Below are 26,283 nucleotides of genomic sequence, written 5' to 3' on the forward strand. Positions count from 1 at the left end.
TATTAATGATTATTAATATAAACGGGGCACCACCCTGCGAACAGGGACCAATAACCAAACGATAAAACTAAGTCTCATAATTAGTAGTCACTCATAATGTCAATAGTCTGCGTATGACTATACATTCAGTGACAGTGAAGGTTTTAAGTTCGAGCACCGGCTACTACATACAGTCTTATCAAATACATATGCACAAGTAATCACAGACGACTGCTCCTGAAAGTATAACAGAGTTTATTGAATCAAAATAATAAATGATCAAATCAATTAATATTGCAACCAACAAACGTTATCATACAATTTTATATGCCTAAACTAAAGAATGAATAAAGTGGATGAGGGTGTATGTCTGTGTGTGTGTGTGTGTGTGTGTGTGTGTGTGTGTGGGTCTGTGGGTGAAAAGGAGGGAGTCTTACAGCTACGCTAAAGACTACAAAGATGGCGGCGTCGAGTGACGCTGGCCAAAGGGGAGGGGCCTTAAGAACTACAGCTAAAAACTACAAAGATGGCGGAGTCGAGGGACCCGGACAAAATGGCAGTTAGGCTGCTGTACGTAATTCACGTTTGCCTGGGCAGCACGTGATGTGAGGCGCTCGTTTGAACGAGGTTCCCCAGGGGTAGAATTAGGAGCTATGTGTATGTGCGTTTCGTGAAAGGAGGAAAGAGAAAAAAGGTGGGGGCTCATGAATCAGACTTCTGCGCGCGGTGCGCGTTGTAGTGAGCCTGAGTTGGCTGGCTCTATCACGCATAAATATACCGCTGTCGTCTTGAGAACTGCCGGTAACTTATGCCGTGATAAACCACGCACCTCAGCTCACTCACCGAGTCGAGTTAATGAAAAGAGAACTTCCACACGGAGTGGAAGACAATGAATGAAATTAATCCCAAAGAAACAGTCATAGTTGATACACAAATACAGCGGCGCTTCTCTGCGCCGTAATGATTGCGTAATACCTCAATATCACGCGACAGTCTTAAACACACAAAAACACGGGAATATCAACATATAAATGAATGGCCTGAATTAAACTTAAGTTAATTTAAGCTAAGCTATGCCCAAATGCCAAGAATCTTACTTGTAGATGCTTCGTTGCAACGTGGAAGTGTTTGTGGCAAAGCTGTCCGTTTTCCTCGTCGGGAAGGGGGACAGGGGGGAGCTTGCGGGTCGGCGCGGCTTTGCAGCGGGCGCTGTGTGTCGCGCGGCGGTGAGCTGGCGCGGCTTCGGTCCGTTAGCGTGGCTCTGGAGCAAACGCAGGTCCGGTCTGTACTCGCTGCAGGGAGAACAGTTAACTTCGGATGAGACGACGTGTCTGCGCGTCTTGCCGGGAATCCTCGGTCACGAGAGGAGCGAGGCTTCGTCGGGCTCCTCTGTGCCGGTTGGTGCACAAAATAAAAAGAAACAAAAAGCAGAGAACGGATCGCTGATGCGGATTCGTTTCGCGGGCTGTTTCGTCCAGCGAAATGGCTCGTGACCTGTCAGGGTTTGAGGGTTTGAGGGCCGTTGTTTCCTCGTGGCCTCGTGCGTGCTGGAGGGGGGGGGAGAGGCCGAGGTGTCTTCATGCGTCCAGGACGAAGGTCCGGGTGAAGAGCGGTTGCGTGCTTCCTAACTCAACCGAGGTCGAAGGGGGAAAAGCTGGATTCTCTGTGGCCTGGACGGGGGGGGGGGTCCGGGCGAAGAGAGCGGTTGTGTGCCTCCTAACTCAACCGAGGTCGAAGGGGGAAAAGCTGGATTCTCTGTGGCCTGGACGGGGGGGGGGGGTGTCCGGGCGAAGAGAGCGGTTGTGTGCCTCCTAACTCAACCGAGGTCGAAGGGGGAAAGCTGGTTCTTCTGTGGCCTGGACGGGGGTGTCCGAGCGAAGAGCCTTGTGTGCCTCCTAACTCAACCGAGGTCGAAGGGGGAAAAGCGTAGAAGTGTGAACTAAAAACAGTTTTATAGAACATCGGCTGAACCACAGGGGTCCTGGGTTCTCTTGGCTCTCGGCCAATGAGATTGCCGCGGTTACCATGGTTATTTGGGGGGGGGGAATTCACACCTGAGTGTGAAATCCCTTTGCTCTCCTCAAACTACAAGTCAGGATGAGACCTTTGCTTGAAACAGTGAAGGCCCGATTGTCTTTGTCCACAGCACATGTTGAAGCCATTTATCAGACCCCAACACCAGCCAGACATGGCAAAGAGGGGGAAATTAAATAAAGGTGTTCCACGGTAAGTAACCAGCAAAAACAAGATAAGTCCCGCTCTTCTTCCTCTATACTCTGTTTTGCCACGTCCTATAGATTTGAGAAAGATGTCGTGGGGTCGAGAGGTTAACTCAGAACACGCTCCCCCTGCACCTCTGCTTCCTCGCACCTGATACACAGTGAAACTGGACCCGGCCGTCGTATCTCTTAAAACAAATTGCAGAGACCCCCTGCGGTTACATGCAGGTGGGCTACTATCGGTGGCACCCGTCTGCCGGATTGAGTTGTCGCCACCGCCACCAAACAATTAGAAACGACTCTCTTTTTTTAAGACAGTGAGAAACTTACATTCCAACCATGTTCACACAGTAAAAGGAACATTTGATATCACCAGAGTGGTTCAGATATGCCTGTTTTTGGGAGGCAGCAGCATTAGCTTTGGCAGAGAACAGCAGTGAGATCTGAATGCCTTACTGCTGGTAAAGAAACGCTTCGCTTTGGCGCCACTCTCAATGGAAGAAGCCGTCGCAGATATTACAGGAAGCCGCTTGCTAGAAAGTTTATTGTAGAGATGAATAAAGTTTCTGTCTGTCTGTCTGTCTGTCTGTCTGTCTGTCTGTCTGTCTGTCTATCTATCTAGCTATAGATTTGATAAGTTGTGCAAAATGTAAAAGGGTCTGCTTTACCAATAGATTAAATGGGGTTTTTATGCCAAACATCAGGCAAAGACAAGAGGAGCGACGGGGGAAGATTTACTGAAATGCTTCCACAGCAGTGGATTATTGTTGCTGACTTACCAATTTCCTGTGTGGGAGGAATGGCTGTCCTGGCAGTGATGTTGAAACACACAATGGCTGACATACAGGTCACGTCTTTGCCACCCCTCTGACAGTCCTTCACAAAGATGTTGATCTTACTGGGCTCAAACCTGACAGTGGTATATATCCGGACAACGCTCTGCGACCTGCGAGGGCATACAAGTGTTTGAAATAAAAATCTCTATTCGAGGGTTTTAACAGGAAAAGTAACAGTGAGCAAACCACAGCAGTAATAAGATGGACGTCTTTAAAGAAACTGACGCCTCGTACTTTTGCAGAAATAACTTCAGTGATATTATTATTTACTGGGTGAAATACGAACCAAAGGAGAACAGCAGCACCAAGGGAACCTACTGCCAGGTCCACTAAACCATCATTGTTCATGTCCATTGTGCCATGAATACTGCGGCCAAAGTACAGCAGGCCAGGAGCCAAATCTGCTGCTGCTATCCTCTGAGAAACAGAGAGAAGAGGAGGTCTGAGCAAACACCGATCACAACAACAACAACCAAAGTGAACGATGTTGAGATTAAAGCCATTACTGGAAGAGTCGTGTGTGCAATTAAACTGTGCAGTCACAAATACAGTATGTAGATTTAAATCTTGTAGATTTAAAAAAAAGTAATTTACTCAAGAATAACAAAAAAAAAAAAAAGCTTCCTTCATCACTCCAAAATAATATTTTCTGAGTGGTACTGTAAACTCATCTCAATTTTCAATGACAAAGAGAAGACAAACGTGACATTACTTTACTTAATTTGATGAACAAAAGATCTTGAGGTCTGTGTTTTCGCCCATTTACTGCAAATACTTTATTTTCCATTACTACCAACCATTCTGTGAAGCATACTAAAGGCTTAAATTGTTCACCGCAGAGCTTCCTGCTTCGGTTTAAACCACGATCGTCACTCACAGTCCGCTGCCTCAGATCACTCTATTTTGCACATTCCATCTGCTATTATCAGAGGTCGTAATTTGTCCGTCATTATTCTGCCTACTACTCATGTGTTGTAACTCTGTTATGTTGTTCCTTCTGTACTTCTGGATTTTGGGCGATACAAAATAAAAGGACTTGAATCAGTTTATCATGCCTGACATTCTCCTGTCGTTGCAGAGCCTGTTATTGTCCACCTGTCCAGTAGCTGCTCTCAGTGTGTTCCCGTAATCTACAGACACCTTTTCTCCACACCTCCCTGCACACCCTCATGCCTTCATATCCACTCGGAACCTGTCCGTGGGCTCGCGACTACTGCCGGCTCCCTGCTGGCCCTCTTGTTGCTTGTCTGGTTTTATTAGCCCTCATTGACAGTCTGCCTCTTACTGACCTCGGCCTTTTAGAGGAAGTCACACATCTGGTACAGAACTGTACAGAATGACACTTACTTGAAGCAGGTTTCAAGTCTTTTTTTAATAAACATTAATCAATAGCTACCTGGAAGGTGGCAAATCAAATGAAAAACATATATTATTCGATATGATTACCAGTAATATGTACATTAAAGTGAGTGGGCAACAAAACAAAAGGATACAAACACACTGGCTTTGTCTTTTAACAGCTCTCTTTTTCACCTCCTACCTGTTTGTATTTGCGTAGTATTCTGTTGTGCTGGCTGAAGAAAACATAAATGGCTCCTTTGTGGTCATCTTCCAGTGGGGCCCCCACCACCAAGTCATTGAAGCCATCACCGTTCAGATCTGGCACAGGAGCGAGCGATGAGCCAAAGCGAGCATTCTGGCCCCCGTTGTGGATTTCCAAAGACCCCTCAAGGATGAAACGATTCTGAAGGATGAAGGGAAACATGATTTCATAATATCTCAAGGCATTCTCCCCTCAAGGGGAAACTTAGATTTCTTTGAATTGATGGATTGATGTTGATAAATAGATTTTAGCTTTATTGAAGGAAAAATAATAATCAACTGCAACAAACAAGATCAGTGAACAAAAACATTTTTAAACCACAACACAAGATGGAAAATGATACTGTCATGTATTCCCAGAGACAGACATGTATATGAGTAACTGGACAACGCAGCATCATCAGACATATTTTAGAGGCTATTGTTTTGGCTAATTTACCAATATCTGTCATTGTGCTCAAATTATTGCATTACAAGAAACCACAAGAAACATCGACTAGAACCAAAGAAATGTGATCTTTTAATCTGTTCTTTAAACATTAAGAAACAGCCCTGAGTGTTATTTTTTTAACTATCTACATAACATCTAACTGTTCAGCTTATCACTTGCTCCCGTTAAGTCACTTCCCAAAATCCACTGTGAGGACAACAGCAGTGTGCATCTCAGACCGACGAGTTTGGTTGTAACGGAGATAGTTCACCTTTTTTTTCGGCCTCCCAAATCGGGTTTGGATTTGGCTGAGGCGTCTCAACCCAGCCAGGAAATTCAAGCAAAAAACTGAAAACCTACTTTTACTGATCTAGCTATCAGTTTCTGTTAAGACCCCCCCCCCCCCCACCCCCCCATGTTCCACAGCCAACATTTACCTCACTGCCTGCAAATAAATCAATATTATTAAGCAAGTAACTCACTGCAACTTATGTAAAAAAATGCTTAATTATCAGAATCAGCTTTATTTGGACAAGTATGCGTGCTGTTACAAGGCATTTGACTTTTGCACCTCTCTCAATGTATTTACACAGAAAATAACAGGTAAAAGGTAAAAGGACAACAAAGCCAGTCAGGTAAAGGTAAATAATAGTCTAAAACATCTTATACAAGTATGTACAAGTGTATATACATGTAAAGTTGTCTCTCTACTGTAAATAATGTGTGTAGGATTTATCTGTTTTGGGGTTAATGTTACAGGCAACTAGGAAGCCTGGAAAATGACACTCTGCATGTAAATATTCTTAACATTCTAATGCATATACAACACTCAGAACGCCTTTACAGTACACATGTTGTTTCTATAATGTGGATTCACTCTTTAATGGAAGCAAAAGCATTTGCCAAAAGGACATTTTTCAGAATAGCATATATGGTAAAGAAATTCTGTATGTCTCCTCCAGTGGGCTGATTCATGCCTTCTGGCAGAGTTTATGTCAGAGGGCTGATCTGTTCTTCAAATGATGTCTCAGATGTCTCATAACAAGACCAAAGAAGAGATTGCTGTCCTCTCTGTCCTCAATACAGCTGGGTTTGTTGTTTCAGTTATCTCAAAGCCATCTTTAGTCTTTAGTTTAGCTGATCATGTTGGAATTCATACACAAATAAAGTAACAAACAAGTTTCTTTTTCGAATCTTTCATCTAATCAAACGAAAGATAAAGTTTGGATCGGCTTCTGTGTTTTCGACATAATCCTTTAATTCCACCTTTTTGAACTCCAATATCTAAAACATCTGGCAACAAAAAAGGGAGGAATTGTACCTCTTGATCCTAAAAGAACGGCGCATAGCTTTAGTGTATTTATTTGAAGTTCTATTCTTAGCGAGTGTAAAGTCAGACGGAAAATATCCATGCCTTTGAAAGCAACTACGCTTTTAAAAGACGAAATGGAGCCCAATACTCCATTCCGTCAGTGGCCGTGCATATCATTGGTCAACTTGGCATCTCAGCTCACAATATATTTTTGGGGTCGGCAGACGAAACACGAGATCACTTGTTATTTCTGTTGAATAAATGGGAAGGGAGATGATTTAGGAAGGTGGCTTTTACTTCTCCGCTACCTGATGTGTGCGTGCGTGACAAAGAGGGAGATTGATGGAGAAATGAGGGAAAATATATTCAGCAGTGTTTCAATTTCAAACACATGGTTTGTGAGGAGGCCATGAAGGGTCACAACCAGTGTGCAGTGAACTCGGGAGTACGTTTTGCGTCAGAATGGAATTTTATCTTTGACCAGCTGCCAGACCTATACACCTCTGATAAGTCAAGACAGAGTGTTTGAATGAAGAAGAAACGAAATGAAGATGAAACAAGGCAAGAGTACAGCCACGCTGGCGACTCTGTGATGCTGTAGGATCAGAAGATGATCCATTGTTGATGTAAAAATATTGATGAAAGCCGCTTCAACATTTCATCATCTCTCATTTCATGAGGTTTTTACAGTAATGCACACTTATCCTACTGAGGTGCGGCCCTGCAGGCAGACATAAGAAACACGTGCTTTCTTTGGTGAGATATTTCCGTCTGGACCAGCATCGCCATATAAAGCCACGCTGCTAGCATGGCACAACATCGTTAGCAGCAAATATGCTCAGAGCCAATGAAAAGGCTTTTTTTGTTTAAAGTCAAGTCTGCATAATCACATTGTGGATGTTTAATAGTCACTGGAACCACACAGACACATTTTTGAACCAGGGTGTCCAACCTTAAATAGTTTTCCAGAACAATATCACCGTGAAGCATCTACAGCCACCACCTGGATCAACCACATCGGGATAATTATTGCTGTGCTGATGTTGACAGACGTTCTTTAAAAGAGGGATTTCTCTCCGTTTGTGTTTTGCTTCTCACTGTTAAGCTTGGCCTGCCAGCTGTGATGTGGTTTGGGTTCCAGACCAGAAATTTAAATGCCTCTTCCGTGCCTGTTCAATGGATTCAAAAACAGCTGAAGACATTTATTATTCCAATGAGCAGATCTGGAGCACCGGGAAATTTACTTCTGTTGAAGAAAGCTCTCGCCTCCAAATGGTTTGCTGGAAATGATTTTAGAAGGGGCAGAATACTTTCCTATTGAGTTCACTCTGCACATCTATTAAAATCTGCACACTGGCATGGAAGCATTTGATCTGCACATTTGATCTGGACGAGGGCATGTGTCAAATGTCTGCCTGCAGCGTGTCAGTGTGCTAACTGTGGAGCTGGAAGGCAACAGAGTCTGGTTTGTAAAGTGTTACCGGACACCTCCGGTGAGGCAGAAATTACCAGGAATGTCCGAAGTTTGAACAGGTGTTGACCCAATTCTGTGTTTGTGTCAGAAATTGATTAATCCCTGCATGTGTCTCTGCATACGTTTACGTTTTTAGAGTTTGTACCCACCAGCTCTGTTACTCTGTAGATATAGACCTTTCCCTTCTCCATGCCTCCACTGAAGAACATGGGTGCTGCCACCAAAAGGTTGTCAGTTATGCCGTCCCCGTCAATATCCAGAGGTGCGATCTCGCTGCCGTAGTAGGAGCCGATCTGAAAGAGACGTATATGTTGTGTAGATCTTTGTTATTCATCAGTTTGAATCCCTTAAAAGCGTTCATTCAACAGGTGATTATATGGTCTGAAATTCTTGGATTCCCCTCCACTGTTTGTTGATCCACATGTTTTCTGATTTACTGATGATCTGGAGTTGCTTATGAATGTTTAAAGCAAATGGGGGTCTGCGTTGTGTCAAAGCAAGTGGTCAGAGTCGTAATGATTTTGTAGATGCTCAGACTGTGAGAGCTTTTCGGAAGGAGACTGGATCAGTCACTGGAGTGGACGGAACATCATCTATTGGCTTTCAGATTAGAAACATCTGCCTGTTAAAAAGCTCTTTGCTCAAGAGTTGTGAGATCCAGAAAGTTTTCTGCAAAAAAACATCTGCTGTTCTGGATGAGCTGTTGCTGACAAGGTACAATGTAAGCTGCTGCAGGATGACTTCTTCAGGCCGGCAGCCTGTGAAGGGTTGCCAGTTATGAGTGTAGCGGACATTGACTCAGATGATTCGATCTAAAATTAAACATCAACAGTACTTATTTATAGCACCAAATCAAACTTCATTGGCAATAGAGATTTACACATTCAGGGAAAATGTCTTCATGACAATCAACACAGTATGTCATGTTTATGACATTTGGACTGTAGTTGTTGAGACGTCATTTTATTGAGGTTGAATTTCAAATGAAAATCCTTTTGACTATTGGCCTTTTCCTCTGAAAAATACTGCATGTCATGATGAATTTTTCGACCATTTTGTCTTATTTTGTGTGTTCCTTGATTGGAATAATTCTAATGCTTTCAGAAGTTGAAAATACAGAATAAACTAGGTACTAAAGTGACATAAACGGAGAGAAAGAGAAGATCTACTGCCAAATCTGGCTGAATTCGTGTACTACACTGCCAGTTGTAATTCTGGTTTTGCTATTTTAAATAAAAGTGGATCGTGCAGCAGAGCTAATAAGCTCCAATAGCGTTCTCTATTTTAGGCTCTCCAGGTCACTGGTCCCCCAGAGTTTTGCACCGACAAAAAAGCTTGCTATTTACTTCACCTAAATTGAACTTGACACAAAAAAATGATCTCATGCATCCAAAAAGGAGCAATAAAGACTCATAAAGACTGACCTGCTCTTTAATGACGGGGGTACGAGCAGAGTTTTACAACAATGTTTCATGACATTTCTTGTTGCACTGCGGCATTCTTTTAAAAGAAGACATAAGGAGAACATCAGTGTGCAACTGAGTGCTGGTTGCTACACTACCTGCTGGCCTTTGAGAGAGTGCAGGATGGTGAGGTTGCCCGAGTTCTTCAACGTGAAGATGATGACTTTCCCGGTGTGGTTGAATCGTGGAGCTCCCGCTACGAGGAGACGACCGTTTCTGGCCGACACCACAGACGTCACGGTGTAACCTGATGATGTAAAACACACAAAATAATTCTGCCTCAGTTCATAGCATAATTTCATAGCAGTGATCTGCATGACTCAAGAAAAAAACAGTGAAACTCAGCAACTGCAGGAGTTGAAGCTCAGTGAGCTGCATTCAGTTACGCAGAACTGGATGTTCTGGTTTCTCAGGTTTCTCAGATTTCTTCCTCTATTTCGTCTTTTCCCACTAAAAATTCCACTCACGTATACTTTTCCACCTTCATCTCACATCTTCATACCCTCTTTTTTCCCCCCAGCTTTAACTTTCTCCCTGCCTTTCCGAAATTATGCTTCCACCTCATATTACTATTGAGTCTAGAATCGCGTCCATTGGCAGCCTGGTGGATAAGCTCAGAGACAAACCACTGATGGTAAAAGCAGAGATCTGTGGTGGTGGAGTGAGATGGGGTTGGATATCATGTGAAGTACTCGGGCAATGGGTACACTTAGATGGGTTGCAGCTAATATAGTCAATGTTAAACCGCAGGTCTTCTACCAGCAGGACGAAATACAAGTAGAAATACAAGGCTGGTGTTATACACATTATTCAAGCATATCCTTCATTGTTGCTGCATTTCTTTTCATATTATAGACACCCATCACAATCCAGTCGTGATTTTCCCGCTCCATTAAATGAATTTCTACGGTGTTACTCACCCAAGTAGGCACCGTGGTTTTTGAGCTCTTCAGGGAACTCCTGTGTGTAAGAAGACTTGGGAGGGACCACCTTCCCCTGTCGCGTTTCCTTCAGCACTGCTCCGTTCCAATCGTAAGCGCCGACTGCACCGACCAGAATCCCGTCCTGTACGGAAGGGGGGGGGGGGGGGGGGGGGGGGGGGGAACTGTTTTTTATTCTTCACACAGCAGAAGAGTAGAGAATGAACTGGTTGCACTGCCTGTGCTGCACATGTTTGCAACACGGTAATTACTGTATATGTTGACGATCCATGGAACTTAACAAAGTGTGTCAATTTGTCCGTCGCAATCACAACCATACTCCAAGCAAACGCCAGGCAAATGTCTTGTGCTTGGTTGGGAATGAAGGATAACACAATAACACAAACGTGTTCCCCACAACTTTTACAATTTCAGTCATGGTCATGGTCAGCACATTAGTATGGCTTACTAGCACGCAAGCTAACAAGGTAGTATGTATCATCCAGTTGTAGGACTGCAACTAATGAATATTTTCATTATTGATTCATCGTTCGAATATTTTCAAGATGAATCGTTTGGTCTATAAAATGTCAGAAATAAATTGGGAAATACGTCCATCCCACGTCCAAGGTAACGTCTTTAAATGTCTTGTATTGTCGGTCCCAAAGATATTAAAAACAGAGAAAATCATATTCCACAGCCATGACAACTCTTCCACTGAAACTCCCAAGGATCCAACCACGTATTTCTTCTTATTGCTTAAGTTGGAGCAGAACTATATAAAGGTTTTGCCACAAAACAAAAAATGAATGAAAACTTGAAGTCTGCTCATCTATATCTGAATGTAAGATATAAAATATAAAAATAAAACAACTACTGGTGTAATTGAACTCATGACAGCTACACAACACCAACAGACACAAAAGCTACAGTGGAAAGTTTTCACACACTCACAAACCACGTGTGCAAAGAAAGTAAGTCTGCTTTAAAGTCCATTGTCAAATCGCTGCTACATCTTGATCAGTGTGCAATTAACTGCAGATGCAAGGAGGGATTTTCGATCTTCCACGGTTCACCCTACATTGTATCGCTGACACTGTAATTATAGGGTTGCTCAGCTTAATGAGCTATGCTTTTCTTTTTTTACCTCACACAATATGCCGATAAAACATTTTCCAGTGTTTGAGCGTATGCTGGAAGGCAGAATCGTGTGCTTAGCACGCTCGCACTACGTCACTCTCTTGACAGCAGCTTTACGCCAATGTGGTTGTCTGTTTTGGTCGAATTGGTCTCCATGGCAAATGAATGAAACCCGAAAACAGTTCAACCCAATAAACCAGTGACTTATTTCAACTGCAGTTGCATGTACTGTGGTCAGGATGTCAGCTCTTCAATGCATTGGAGGGGGCAAGATTTGTGCTTGTACATACATATGCAGAAGTGTATAGAGGGTATATACACTTCATACTAGCTCAACAAACATGTGAAGTACAGTGTATTCTATATTGTGTTAAAGACAGAAATCTGTTTACCAAATATCACAGAGCCTTGAGATTATTTTTGTTTAGTTACAGTTAACGACACAAACAGCAGACAGAGAAACTGGAACGTATGCTGATGCATGAAACGTCTATATGGACAGAATATGACATAAGCAGCCTTCAGAGTTGGCACATGTCACATTTAGCAAAACCATCTGGGCTTCTTAGGACTGGTTTTCTCTTTTACAGCCCCGGCATTCTTTCCAATAAGTTATCCTATTCTCAACACTCCGGTTGGTTTTGTCGAGCATCTCTGGAATCTGGCCTTGTAGACTGAATTTCCAGTAATTCTTACCACCCAGCTGCAAATTCTGCCCTATATATATTTTTTTTTTTTCATCCTGAATGGGATGTATTTTTTCCTCCCTTGAATAATCACACTGTGAAGGGAAACTGGAAAATCAATGTAGTTGCATCAACAAAAGTCTGGACGGAGCCAGCAATGGAAACCAATGAATTGGTATGAACTGCCAGTACAGTGGAGGAGATGTGTCTTATCTCTGTCCTCCTCCAGCTGCGTCACCTTTTAAAGCCAGCACACCTGCGACTCGATACAATCAAAACCTCAGCGGAAAAACAACCCATCCTGCAGCTGAACTGTCTCAACCTCAGCTTCTCACCAGTACGTTTCCTTTGGGAACAAGTGGTTTGTTATTACCCATCACCGCACGGTTGAAGTGGAAAAAGGCCTGTCTTTTTCTGTCTGGGGCTCCTAAATCAGGATGACCTAAACCTCTGGGTCCACACAACAGGCACCTCAGGGGGCTGGAAAGTGATGAATGGCAAGTTGTGTGGAGGAGTAATTAAGCGCCAGAAATTGAGACAATATGTGCTGTTCTCCATGTTAACAGATGATATGAGGCGACGTGGTGGCAGAAGTCAGACTCACCTCGACGTGGTGGGCGGAAAATCCAGCCTGAGACATCTGGAGGCCAAATGCTGTCCCATTCTTACTGGTTCCTGTGAAAACAAGTCAGTCTTTTACAGTTCTGAACCGCTGCAGCAGCTCAGAAATTTAAGCTGCAAACCACAGTCAAAACCCTAGAAGAGCCATTGCAGTGGAGTTTCAACGCGGACGTTTCACTTATAAGAGATTTTTTAGGTACTACCTTTAAAAGGCTTTGTCTGAGCATTCCCACAGCAATAGTGATTATGTTCATGGCTGATTACTCTCTTAATCGCATTAATTGTTTATAAGAAAATAATTTTCTTTTTAAAAATCACCATCTCAATTTTGAAGATAAAGGTGATTTTTTCTTCAAATTGCTTACTTTATCCAATCAGCAGTCCCAAACCCACATTTTTCAATCCTTACATTTCAGAAGCAACGGCCAATGTTTGGCATTTTCGCTTGATAAATAACTTAACCTGATATCAGAATTGTTGGACAGCCTGTTTCTGTCAAAGACTAATGCATCATGGGTCTCTCACTTTATCTTAGGTTTTTTATGTAAGTTTGTATCGTTCCACAGAGAAACATCACATCCTTTGGTTAAAGATGAAATATTTAAATCAGTATATAATGTTCTGCTACATTTGCATATAAATCTTTGTGGTTTCTATAGTGCTTAGTCCTAAGAACTTGCACTGCAACACTGAACATACTTAGTTTTTTAAGAGGAATTATGAGTTGCTTTGGACAACAATGTCTCACATACGAATGTAATGTAGCTCTAATGAATTCTTTGCAAAACCTTCCAAACTGAAGATGCGTTCCCCAAGTGCGTCCACGATATCCTTCAGCGCCGACTCGTCTGTCACATTGAAGAAGTGTTTGTCATCTGGGTCGCTGGCGATGTACTTGATCTCATTGAGGAAAGCCTCGGGGTTGATTCCACGACGGTTGTAGTAGCCAAGGACCTGTGAAGATAAGATGAAGCAATCTTTCAGTACGTGAATGAAGAACTTGAATGTCAACCAGCTGAATTAATCTGTCACATTTTAAAAGCCCTATAAGAGGTCAACAATAGCGTTCTTTGAGCAGGTTTCAGAGGATTTCGTTTTTCTCTAACACTGCCAGTGCTGTCACCAGTCGGTTTTCAACCAAATTGCTTCAGTGGATGGAATCCAGTGTGCCATTGTCTGCACCAGCAACAACTCAAACCAAAGAAGCATGGAACTGCGCTTTTAGAGAATTTGAATCTCTCCAGGTGCTTGAGTGTTTTTGGCTCCATCCTTCACTGAACTCCATGAGCTCATGTGTTCATGGTGTTTTTAATGGAGCACTTGAAATGTATTAACCTTCGCAAAACTAAGTTAAAACTCATAAAGTGTAATCTAGCCCAGGTAAATAACAGGTCTAACAGACTCACAGCGATGGCATAACGGGTGATGCCATCCTTCTCACTGTCCTCGATGGCTTGCTGGAGATCAGCACTGTCATGCGACTCTCCGTCAGTTATCACAATCATCACCTTCTTGGCACCGCGTCGAGCTCCTTGTTTGAAAGCTTGTGAGCTGTGAGAACACGTTTGATGTGTTCAGTGAAACAAATCACAGAATGAAGTTAAGTTGTGTAGCTCAGTTGTGCAAAGGGAGGTACTGTACCGTGCTACGTTGATGCCCAGCGCCGTGTTGGTCTCCTCCCCACCTCGTTGGTTGATGCTGCGTGCTCTTTTCACCACTTCCTCAACAGATTTGTAGTCGCTGAGTTTGAATTCATGGACCACCTTCTCACCGTACTGAACAACTCCAACCTGTCCCAAGAGACACAATAATCTATCACAATGAATAAGTGTTCTGTCTTCTTGCAGTTTTCTAAATGATTGAATATCATTTTCTTCCGTTATAGTAGCCTACAAAAAACTAACTTTCATGAACATATCACAGGCACAATAAACCTGAGACAGAATTAGTTTGGATCAAGAAAAGTTTTTTGTATAAATTAGGTCCACTACTTGAATTTATCCAACAAGAACATTACCAATATATCTTATCGTCTTTGAGTGTTCCTTCCTCTCTTACACACCTGTATTTGACCTGGTCCAACATAGAACTTCTGAAGAATGTTGATGAGAAAAGCCTGCACTTCATACCAGGGGTAGATGGAGTTTGAGCCATCCAGAACGATCACTATGTCCATATAGGTCTCACATCCTGAAACGCACATAAATAAGGGAAATAATCATCTGCAGTGACAAAGACCTGAACGTTTGTCAAACAGGAGAAATACTTTTGGACTTACTCTGAAAGGCAGGCGCAATCGTCCTGGAGAACTTGAAGCTCGCGTTGACTCTGGAGCATATGCCAGTGCTGTAGTAAGAGCTGCCGCACTCATAGGACCATAGCGGCCCACAGGCCTGAAACATAAAAGAAAGCATTTACGCAAGCAACATCATCAACCTCAGAGTATTACAGAATGTTAGCTCATGCTTTCAAAGACCTTCCATAGGGAGAGCTGCAGTACGACAACCGTGCAATCAAAAGAAAATCTTGTGGGATTACTTTTTCCATTTTGACTCTTGCTATTTCATTAAATGCGGCCTTACTTGCTCAAAAGGTTCTGCAGCAACAGACCGTGACTTTATGTTATTTCTCAAAAAGATAAATCCAATAAGTATAAAACTAACCACAAAGCTGTTGTCTTTAGGGTTCGATGTGAGCGTCATTCCCAGCCTCATCTTGTCCTTTCGCTCCGATACGTTGGTCAGAGATATCCTTCCTTGAGGGAAAATAAAACTCACTGAGAGGATCTTGGATGCACAGATCATATGTACATAAATACATGCGCTGTCCTTCTGAGACCAAACAGAAGGTCCCCCATCTGGGACTTTGGTTTGTTATTGCTGTCTGGGCAGCCAAAGCATCGTCTCCATCCTCAGACCTAAACGTTTACGTGCGCCTTCCTAACCAGCACAACACATGTGCAACTGGTATGAAGAAGCATGCGGCGGGATGATGTGGTATAACACACATGTGGAAATGTCCATAAACAATTGAAAAACATTGTAAAATGTGGAATGATTGGTATGGTACCCACACTTCTGTCGTATACATGCCACCATGATGCAGAAAAAGCGTGCAGACATATAAACACTTATACATGCATATACTTTTATCCCGATGATTTGCAGTCATCACTGTTACTGTGTGTAGTGTATCTTGTGATTCTCTGGTAAAAAAAAGAGCGTGGTGATACTCTACCTAAATTGAGCTTGGAACAACCGTTGCCATTGGTTCGTCGGCTCACCGAACATTTATAAATATCCCCTGTCTGGTAGGGGCCATTCATTTCATACGGAGCGCCCACTAACAACCTGCAACGACACAAAATCCCACAGTAAGCGACACTGGATGTATAAAAATTTGTTTTGAAATTTGAGTTGAGTTGAGTCAAACACAAAGTACAGCTGAGGCTATTGGGAATGTTATTAGTTTTGCAGGTATTGTATGGGATGATCAAAAAAGCCGACACACATGTAATATAGAAGTTTCGGAATCATTTCTTTTTCATCATTTCATTTCAATGATGCTTTCATTGGGGACTCTGAGTAAACAGCTATTCAATTTCGTTTAATTATTGTCGTCATTGACCATCATAGGATTTAGATTTCCTCAGAAAGCAGCGTGTTGGAAGCGCTGGACATTCTCTTCACATGACCGAGTGTTTGTGAGGAGTCGGTCCAGCACTTGACTTCACCAGTGGGTTCCCTGTGTGGGGTCAGTGTGGTCTTATAAATGTCACTAAAAGGTTTTAGATGACTTGATGTGATGGAGAATATAAAGCCATCTGGCGTGTTTACTTCAGGAATGATGGGGGGGCATAAAAGCCTTAAGGGGAGCCGGAATTCACATGAATGTCACAGATAAGAACTCTCCATGTTCAAAATGAAAAGAGACGTTTTATTCATTATTGACGATCTCCATAAAAGTCCCGTAGGGTTTCACGCTGTGTCTTGTGATGCGTGTCAGTTTATCACATAGTACCTTGAGATTAAATGCCTCACTATTTCAACGTCTCAACACTGTCACAGGCACAAGACTCTGTCTAAATGCCTCAGGTTTTTAACAGAGACAGTACCATGACACTGCATGCTCTATCTCTCCATGGGGAATTTTTTATATTGTACATACATACATTACAAACCATATACAGTTTACAATATTAGACTCGTTCCCCTAAACCATAAATAGATACAACAATATCAGCAATATTACAGTAATACAGAGAACAGCAATAAAAACAGAGTAGATTACCTCCAGCTGTATTGTTACATCTAACACATAAGTAGTGGCAATGGAGTAAACTGTGCTAATAATGCTTTAAATAATCACGGAATCATAGTCATAAACTTCCTAGTTTAGTGTTAAATTTAAATCTGTAAAAGGCAGAGATTAAATTAGGCTAACTTTTTTTTTTTTTACATGGTTGTTTGTTGGACATAAGAATTTTTGCAGCTATTTCACTTTCTTTTCACATTTCCTAAACTTGACCGATTCAAGCATTCCATGGCAAGTTTTAAAACGAATCACATTCCTGGAAAAGCTTCAATAAATACGGTTGGTCAACTAGGAATTCAAACAACTGGGCAGTCCAAGTGAAAATCACAGGGGAAGCAACGGGGCAAAGGAGCAATTCCCAGTTCAGTGGTCCCCCAAAGGAAAGACGCTTCACACCACTTTATGGCAAAAGCAGACTGTGGACAACCTCCTGCATGGACTTCTATGTCAAAGTTTGACAAAAAAAGAATGACAGATCTTGAATTTAAAGATTTCTAAGTCAGGTTCATAATCCCCAAAGTAAATAAATTGGTAAAAAAAAGCTGTGCACTCAGAAACTTGCCTTGTATAATCACATAAGGTTAGTATGACATAATATGATGTTCATGATTTCAGAGGACATCAAAGGCCCTCGGGATTGTAATGCAATAGTTACACACTTTGTTGATAATACTTTTGTAGCATTTTGCATTTGATATTATTTATGAATTTGTTGCAGAACACATTCCTTAAAATACAAAATACTGTATTCATCATGGCAACCACCATTCAACTGATCAGGTCAAGAACAACAGCCGATAAGAGTTGACAATCAATCAGGAGTTTCTCCAAAACAATAACGCCTCGTTCAAAAATGTTTTCTGTCTCTCTGCAAGTTACTCTCATGAGCAACAGCCTGAAAAGGCATTTAGTCTTTGCACTCAACAAGAACTTTAAAATGATTCAGCTCAGATGTCAAATGGTTTCATCTGTTTGTTTTATAAAAGCTAAAATCCTGCAATTTACTGCAAAACACAACATAAGTGCTGCATATAATTCATCACCAGACCAACTCTGGCCTTGCAGGGATTACGGTAATAAAGTTGTATTGATTTAAAAAAAGAACGTGTGATTCCATGACGACTGTGCAAACTCCTGCTGAGGAAGATTGTGTGATACAATAAAGCTCCAGAACAGAAGTGGAACTTGTGGTGAGACTGTTTTCAGGGTCAAGAATGAACTTTCAGTCTTGAGCTTATACTTTTTGATGTCATTTGGCACGCTCTCTTTATTTGCTTATTTCTTTTAGGGCAGCTGTACAAGTGATGCGTGGTATATTAAGGGCACATATACAGACAATTATTGATGTGACATTTTACAGCAGCGATGAGGACAAGAGGAAACGTTGTTCAAAGAGTCCATCAGCTCAGATCAAAGAGCGGCTCATGTGGAAGTAAGCTTCAATGTTGTTGCACCTGAAGCCAACTTTTTAAAGTCTCACAGACTCTGGAAGTAATTTTCACCGCAGTGGCTCCAACAGTGCTCATATTTTCATAGCTATGAATATCATGATTGTGACTTCGGTTATTGCTGTCCGTTGGCAAGAGGAGACACTGCAGCACAAGTTCAAGTCAGGATACATCTACCTTGATGAAAAGGGACCATTGTTGGCTTTGACTTGGACGCCTGCCTCGGGACCTCCTGAATTTCACCAGAAGCTGTTCAAACAATCATGTTCCAGAGCTCATTAGGGTCCAACGTTAGCCCCGGTGCATCATCGCTGCAGGAATGGTAATGACACTGAAAGAAATAACTTCACCCAAAATGAATGCGTGGTCATTTTCTACCATGGTTACTGGGGGATACAGGATTTTGGGGTTTTGAGAAAGCGCCATCCCCAAGCACAGGCTGTCATTAATGTGGTAATGTTTTTTTCATATTTGGAAGGAAGAGATGTGTACGCTGTGAAACCACATCCCTGCCCCAAACATGAGCGTGCTACTCCAATGTCAGGACTCGCGCTTGCTCATCACATTCCATTTGTCTGCATTAACAGGATATATGTTCGTTCGTTAATGTTGCCTCATAATTCTGAAGAATTGTAATGATCACTTTCCAAAGACATGCATTTAGAGCGTCTACTTCTCTGGAGAGCATTGACCAGACAGTGACAGGGTGACTTATGAGGAAGCACATGCTCAAACAATGAGCTTTCTATGTCTCGTTCTGAGACATTTTTAGCCACGCTGGTGTCGGTCAGTCCATCGCTTTCCTCCTGACTGAAATATCTCAAAAGCTATGGAGGGGATTGGATTGGATGACATTTGTACAAACATTCATGGTACCCACAGGCTGAATTTGGCTGACTTTGGTGGTCACCTGACTTACAGCATCACAAGCAGGTCAAAGTTTTCACTTATCCAGTAACCTATCTCAACATCTACAGGCTGCCTCTGCGTCCGAGAGATTCAGAGTAGATCATAGACTGTCCATATTAAAGGCTTACAATCCCCAAAAACACAAAATATATACAGTATATCTCAACATCTGCATGGATTGCCACACATGTATGCTTCCCCTCAGGATGAACGGTAATGACTTTGATGATCACTGAACTTTAATTGACGGGACAATTCAAATGTGTCCAATACTTTAATTATTGACCAAATACCTGCAAAACGAATGACATTCCCATTAAGCTCAGTTGTACTCCGTGTTTAATGCTAATTAGCCAACATTTGCATGCTAACACGCTAAGCTAAGATGCTGAATGTGGTAAACATTACCTCCTGAAGGTCTGTTAACATTGTCATTTTGATTATGTCAGCATAAAGCTCACAGAGTAGAGTCCTATTTTCGCTGTATTCAATGTAACAGGTATCTATGGTCCAACTTAAACAAATGACATGACCGTGAGTGTCGTGTCTCAACTAAAATTCGACAGATTGAACTCTGTTTTTCTCCCGAGCTCAGGAGGTGTAAAAACACTTTTCTTTGCTTTGCAAACGACCTAAATAAAGGGAACACTATTTAAGGCCAGAGCTGAAAGACTTCACAGACTCCCTGTAGTCCTTTGTGGTGTGCAACTGGAAACTGAACTGAAGAGTAAAGGTCAGGTCTCCACTGAGCAGATCTGGTACTACTGCAGAAAGGGGGACGCTTCTGTGGTGTACGGCTCAAGTATGCAGGTTTGTGTATCCCATCAGGTTTAAACACCCAAACTTTTCACCAATTGGAGGTGAAGCGGCCTCTTCTCACCTCCCCAAAGAGCGTCGTCTCCGGCAGAGTGTTTAGAGCCGCTTGATGCTCAGTAGACACGTGAGGAAATGACACATTCTTGACATTGTGATCTTTCCTCAACTCGGTAGCTCTAAAGCACTGATGGACAGAAACTGTCAACAGACCTGACAAAGACGTCTCAACTTCTCGGTGTATCTGAAGCCAAATATTGTAAAATTGTCTTTTTTTCCCTTGCTCACTTAAACACCACATGCTTGGATAAGGGGGGAAAATCGACTCCACAAACAGCTTTTTTTACATCTCTGAAACACAAAAGCTCTTTAAAATAGCGTTTCCAAGAACACTTGAATTAACAAACACTATTTCCTTAATTAGTTCCTTAAAGAAAGCCTTTTCAATTGATCTGGATGCCTCTCTCAGGTCTTAAAAATGCTGTTTTTTGTAACAGAGTCACTTTCCAGCTGTGATCCTGTTCCTATCCAAACACACAACTGAGGGTTTTGATAAATCAGACTGGAAAAGTTGACAGCACTGCAGTCTAGCACAGATGCTAACAGCAAACATCAGTGATCGCAGAAATTTTAATTATCTCGAAAGCTCAGTTTGAGGTGAAACTACTTGAGGGGAAAGTGATGGTTAGAAAGTTAAAAAAGCATATCCAGGGATGGGATACTGTCCATTGCAATCCCTTAAAAGTGTATCTCTCAAATAAATGTTTATAATTGACTAATCTCAGTGTGAAGTCACATTCTTAAATACAGTGAATACAAAGATCAGGACGTACAAATCTAAACAATGAGCAGAAAAGCTCCCCTGAAGTTCTGACACTTAGTGAGCACATGTTCCAATGAAGTGCCTGGCACTTCAAAGATGCATTTTTATAGCTTGAAACCAAAAATAGCAGATTTTGTCCTAATCAGCACAGACCATCGACTCAACACATTCATCTTGGGGAAAACAAATGCAAATGCCTATCAAACCTCTTAGTTGACTCACATGAAAATGGGAGACATGTGGAGACAGAGAGACGCTGATCCCAGTGATGGAGAACAACTGAATAAAAGCACTGTGTTTAAGCACACATTTAAACAGTGTATAAAGCAATGAAAAGTAAGATCCAATGTTTGAATATATATTATATATATATATATATATATGTAAAACTCCCTGTAACAAAGGCATTCTGCAAAACAAATACTATGATACTGAAGTGCATTTTGCTGATTTAGATTTACTTCTGTAACCTTTTGAAAGCACTACCTCTCCTGTGAAAGAGCATTTTTATATTATGGTATGTTTTCTGATAAAAAGTGGATGCTCATATCATCTGGGCAACCTCCCACTGGTGACATAAAAAACTATCTCGAGCAGCAATATCTTTGGTTTAGATGTGCAGATGTCGATGAAACAAATGAAGTCTTGTCAGAATTGAAGACAAGATTATTTTTGGATCATTTTAGTGATCCAATGGCGCCGTGTTTCCACATCTCTGGCAGATCCTGCAACATTCCTTTCGTCCAGCTGAGAACCGTCAGACTACACATCGCACACACACTCCCACAGACACAAACACAAATATACTGGACAGCTTGAGTTTGTGCACGCAGCTGTGTGCTCACATCTCCACACCTACGCACACTGCTGCACGGACTAAACAGTCTTTTTCAAACTGAACTCCACTGGATGAGTAAGTTGTCTGACGGGAAGAAAGACGACTCATCAACAAGGCGGGTCACAGAGTTTGACAGTATACTGAACGGCCACAACAACGCTTTTAAACGTTGTTATCATATAAAAACAGGAGACATTTACCAAAAAGTTTTCTTTTGTTGCATCAATTAGAAGACTTTCCACCACATGAGTTATCTTCCACACTTCAAATATCATATTGCTTAAGATAACATCAAACCAGATGTATGCACACTTAATAAAGAAGCCAAAACGCCCAATCCCTGTAGCTCCATTTGGTTAGACGGTGTTTTCACAGTCTGGTCTGCACTATTCTCCCACTGCAAGTGTTCCCGCCTCGTTCTCAGACATTTACCTCAGTTCAAGGAGTCTCTCCGGTGAACTTTATTCCACAGCCTCATCAGACCTTTTACAGTTCTGAAAGTCATGGTTGGCTCTGACGGCTGCTCCGAATGGTAAAGAACTTGGATTTAACAGTGTAATCCACTCTGCCGCTGACATGTGCAGAATGAAGACTTTGACATCTGTGAGTTGGCAGCTCTTGATAGTTTGTCACTTCACTCTACAAGTTTGTTACACCAAGAACACACAGGTTTGCAGCCCCTCACCTGAACCTTAGGGTAAGGATAAGGCTAGTGATATTCAGCATTTGTATTATTGTACAACAATTGAAAAGAACCATGTGTGTGGTTCCTACTGAATATGTACTTATGTTATACTTATTCTATAACTGATGTGAGTGGTTTCTGAACCATCACTCTTATGGTTAAGGGTCAGGGTTTTCAACTAGCTATCAGCAATCATTTAGTTTGTATGTCTTTAATTGGCCAATGCAATGCTATCTTCAGAATGAAGCTACATTTCATTGCTGTGAAAGTTGAGCCCTGCGTTTATTTGCTGTCGGGCCATCTTCGCATTGCTCCTATTCAAGTGAATGAGGGGGCTTCATGTACTCCTGGAGTGCTTTTTCGGTCCGAGACTGTGCGTTCGGTTCGGGAAACTTCTGGTTATTGTTACTTTCATGTTCAAAACTGTTGTTGGAAAGAGACAAGATGCGAACCATAGTCATCATCACATGCATTGTACACCTAAGCATCCACCCTAAGAAATGATGATACTTAGGGGGGGGGACAGTCATTATTTGCTTGTCAGGAAGTTGTAAACAAAGGTTGTTTCAACCATTTAAACAAATGGCCAACGCTATCATTTTTCTGGGAAAGGCAGTCTGGAAGCTATTGACGTCAGAGAGAAAAAAACAGACATATAAAAACATATATACAAACCGAAGTAATGATTTACACATACAACACACACACACACACACACACACACACAGAAGCACCGCTGGAATTTGGCATGGTACTAGCACAGTGTTTGCTACCAGAGATTTTGGGAAAGCCAGAGACTAATTTTGGCCACCGCACGGTGCCAGTTGGCTTAATAATAGTGTGCATCAGGAGTCAGTTTGTGCTATGAGGTAACATGATGAATGAGAGGTATCCAGCTCAGTATATAGTTTGTTTTGCAAGCACAAATTAATGGGAGGAAACTTTGCACACATCACAGGAGAGGCATAGTAGATCACTATCTTTCTGGGGAAAAAGTGTCTCACTGCCAAGTCAGACAGTCTGTTAGCACTGACGGCTTGTCTTTTGTGTTTCAACAATCGTAAAGTACTTGACCTCTTAATCTTAGCCATAGATCACAACATTCTGGCTGTTTTATAGAAGATACAAAGAGGCATCATAGTAATAAAAATGTATGTCATAAAAGATTACATGATTGAATCACTGTGGCGTCTGAAGCCATAATATTGTCAATTCAGCAGCTTGCTGAAATCATTTTGTCTAATTGCTGTACAGTGGTACTTTTACAGGTTCGAAAACACTCAATGGGGTATCAACGTTTGCGTTGCAGAAATGTGTAAATCATATCAGCCTCTTACCACTTTTCTCCTCCAGCAGCAACGTGTTGCTGAACAGTGTATCCAAACTGGGCTTGTTTCGGGCCTTTGATGATCCTGGGGTTCTTTGTGTCGATATTGAAGCAGTCATGGAAGCCTTGAAACAGAAAAAGACCATTTTCATCAGGAGATGCCATTAATGAGCCGATGTTACTTATAGTTCTATCGCATTGGTGTAATCTAGTTTTCAGTGCCTCGTGGTATCTCAGCGTCATGGCCGTCTGTACTGAAAGAAACGTTTACATTAACACTGATTAGACCTCAACATCTGAACACTAATTAGACCTCAACATCTGGCCAAAGTGCAACAAACAGCTGCAAGAGCATCCTTTCTCATCATTAAAATAATCCTTAACTGCCTCATGTCTCCAGTCTAAACACAGACTTCCCTCATAAAGAAAACAAATATTAATCGTATACGTGTTGCAGAGCAGCTGAGTCACATTTGGCATTCTTCCATTAGAAATCTGCAGACCTAAAGGGATTTCAGTTCAGCAGCGTAGTATCAACGTGACCAGCTACACGACCAATGTTTTCCTGCCATAATAACTTTTTGACAGGCACCAATCTGACATAAAACGTATCATAGGCTTGAATCCGTTGCAAGACAGATGGAACATTTGTGATTTGCATTTCAGAGGTGAAGGAGCTGATGGATCACAGTGTAAAAATGAACCACCACATCACCTGGCGATCAAGACTGAAGACAATGAAATGAAGGAAGAACACTGTTCCTGTACAGCCGGGTAGGTCTTTATTCACTGTAACAACAGGGGCAATAATAATATTGGTAAGGAAGCTCAGCAAGGAGTTTTGTTTTGATATTGCGGTTAATAGATGGTGAAGTATAACCTGACATAAGAAGGTAAAAAGGTAAAGCTGCTGTGGGACCTCATCAAAGCGAATCTGTTTTTTCCCATCGAGTACTTAAATGTCTCTCACATCTTTTGACAGCGTACCAGGTGGTAGAAAAGAGCAGCGAACTGTCTGTTTTCAATTAAAATACCAATTGCAGAAGGTATTTTCTTTTCCAGATTTTGCATGTCACCAAGTTACCCATTATGGCTCATGAATTGTGATGGCATTATTGGGTTGTTAAATTTCCATCGAAAGCGGAGGACTCTGTGTGAGGACTTGGAGGTGATGCGATTTTCCGTTTGGCGGAGGAGAAGGGGAAAAAACGTAATCGTCCACCACTCTGACCTCCTCTCATCCATCTCTCTCAGTTCATCCGTCTCCTACTTAATCTCCTCCTGATCTCTGTCTCACCAGTTGCTTGAAAATAAAGTGCTCCCTCACAGTTTAAGTAGCACAGCTGAGCTGAAAGCACAAAGGCCTCTTCTTTAAACCACCACAAACTCCCCCACTTCTTACATCTCTGTGACTCTTGTCCACACACTGTTGGGCTTATTCAATCCCTCGCCCTCACGCTAAACGAGCCCACTCTCAGGTCACTCCCCATGTGGGAGGCTCTGGGGAGTGGGGTCAAGTAAAGTGAGCCTTTTTTTCCCCCCTGCATGAGGAAGCTCAGTTCAATGTAAACAACAAGGTGAAGGAATGCTCGACAAAGTCGGAAAACTTGTAAAATTCAAATTAACCCTCAACAAAGGACAGCTGAGGTCAAATTCAAGACGGTTGTACCCGGGGTTCTCTTGCAATGATGTCAATCAAGAGTGAAACACTTTTATGGTTTTTCACTGCCAGTTATTAAGCCGACTCTACGTACCCAATGAGCCACAAGTATGTGATTGTGCAGGTTAGCGTGCTACATACAATATATATGAATAAAGAGAATCAGGCTATTACTCACTTATGCAGAGAAAACAGTTTGAGTCTCTTAATGCGATTACTGTTGAAGATTGTTGTTAGGCTAGCCAATAGCCCACTAATGGTGAGTATAGCATCTGTTTTCACTTGTATCCCAGTGATACTCATCTTCATTGCCAAGATAAATCGAGAAACCCACATTACCCACATTACATCACGAGTTGATGTCAAGGGCCGTGTGTCCCAAAACTCCCCAGATGCAACAATGTGTACCGGTCTGCCGTTGGGAAGACTACAGCTTTTAATTAAACACACCTCACAAGAGCCGCTTGCTTTTCTTTGCTGTCCATGAAAAACAATAACTGTCAGCTAGATATGGAGAAAAACTCTCTAAAGAAAACAGACCAACATTTTGATCGATGAAGTTGTGTGTGTTTTTTTTGTTGATTTGTCAATTCAGTGTCATTAGCCCCTTCCCCACTTCCTATTCGCCTACTTACGGCACACTTGCTCGGACCACACCCGTCTTGGTTGTTATCTAACACATTTTCGGAGTGAACTGTGGGATTATTTTCACTATAATAGCATTTTGTAATGAAGATGAGCCTCACCGGCACTTAGAAAGGAAGCCTATTGTGCTCCACCCCCG

General features: G+C 42.0%; 1 protein-coding gene across 1 annotated transcript in view; it reads right to left on the reverse strand.

The window, feature by feature from the left end:
- The window catches only part of itga11a (integrin, alpha 11a), a 49,649-nt gene that overhangs the window by 17,957 nt on the left and 5,409 nt on the right, over positions 1-26,283 (reverse strand). Inside the window, exons 2-16 of the mRNA XM_079281581.1 lie at positions 23,850-23,964; positions 15,920-16,032; positions 15,346-15,437; positions 14,961-15,075; positions 14,745-14,872; positions 14,324-14,472; positions 14,089-14,233; positions 13,471-13,636; positions 12,666-12,736; positions 10,236-10,380; positions 9,414-9,562; positions 8,002-8,145; positions 4,575-4,778; positions 3,321-3,451; positions 2,978-3,144 (exon numbers count right to left, since the gene is read on the reverse strand). Of these exons, the coding sequence (XP_079137707.1) occupies positions 2,978-3,144; positions 3,321-3,451; positions 4,575-4,778; positions 8,002-8,145; positions 9,414-9,562; positions 10,236-10,380; positions 12,666-12,736; positions 13,471-13,636; positions 14,089-14,233; positions 14,324-14,472; positions 14,745-14,872; positions 14,961-15,075; positions 15,346-15,437; positions 15,920-16,032; positions 23,850-23,964 (2,034 nt within the window). The remainder of the gene's footprint in view (positions 1-2,977; positions 3,145-3,320; positions 3,452-4,574; positions 4,779-8,001; positions 8,146-9,413; positions 9,563-10,235; positions 10,381-12,665; positions 12,737-13,470; positions 13,637-14,088; positions 14,234-14,323; positions 14,473-14,744; positions 14,873-14,960; positions 15,076-15,345; positions 15,438-15,919; positions 16,033-23,849; positions 23,965-26,283) is intronic.

Source organism: Melanostigma gelatinosum, assembly GCF_949748355.1.
Source record: "Melanostigma gelatinosum genome assembly, chromosome: 2".
NCBI classification, from domain to species: domain Eukaryota; kingdom Metazoa; phylum Chordata; class Actinopteri; order Perciformes; family Zoarcidae; genus Melanostigma; species Melanostigma gelatinosum.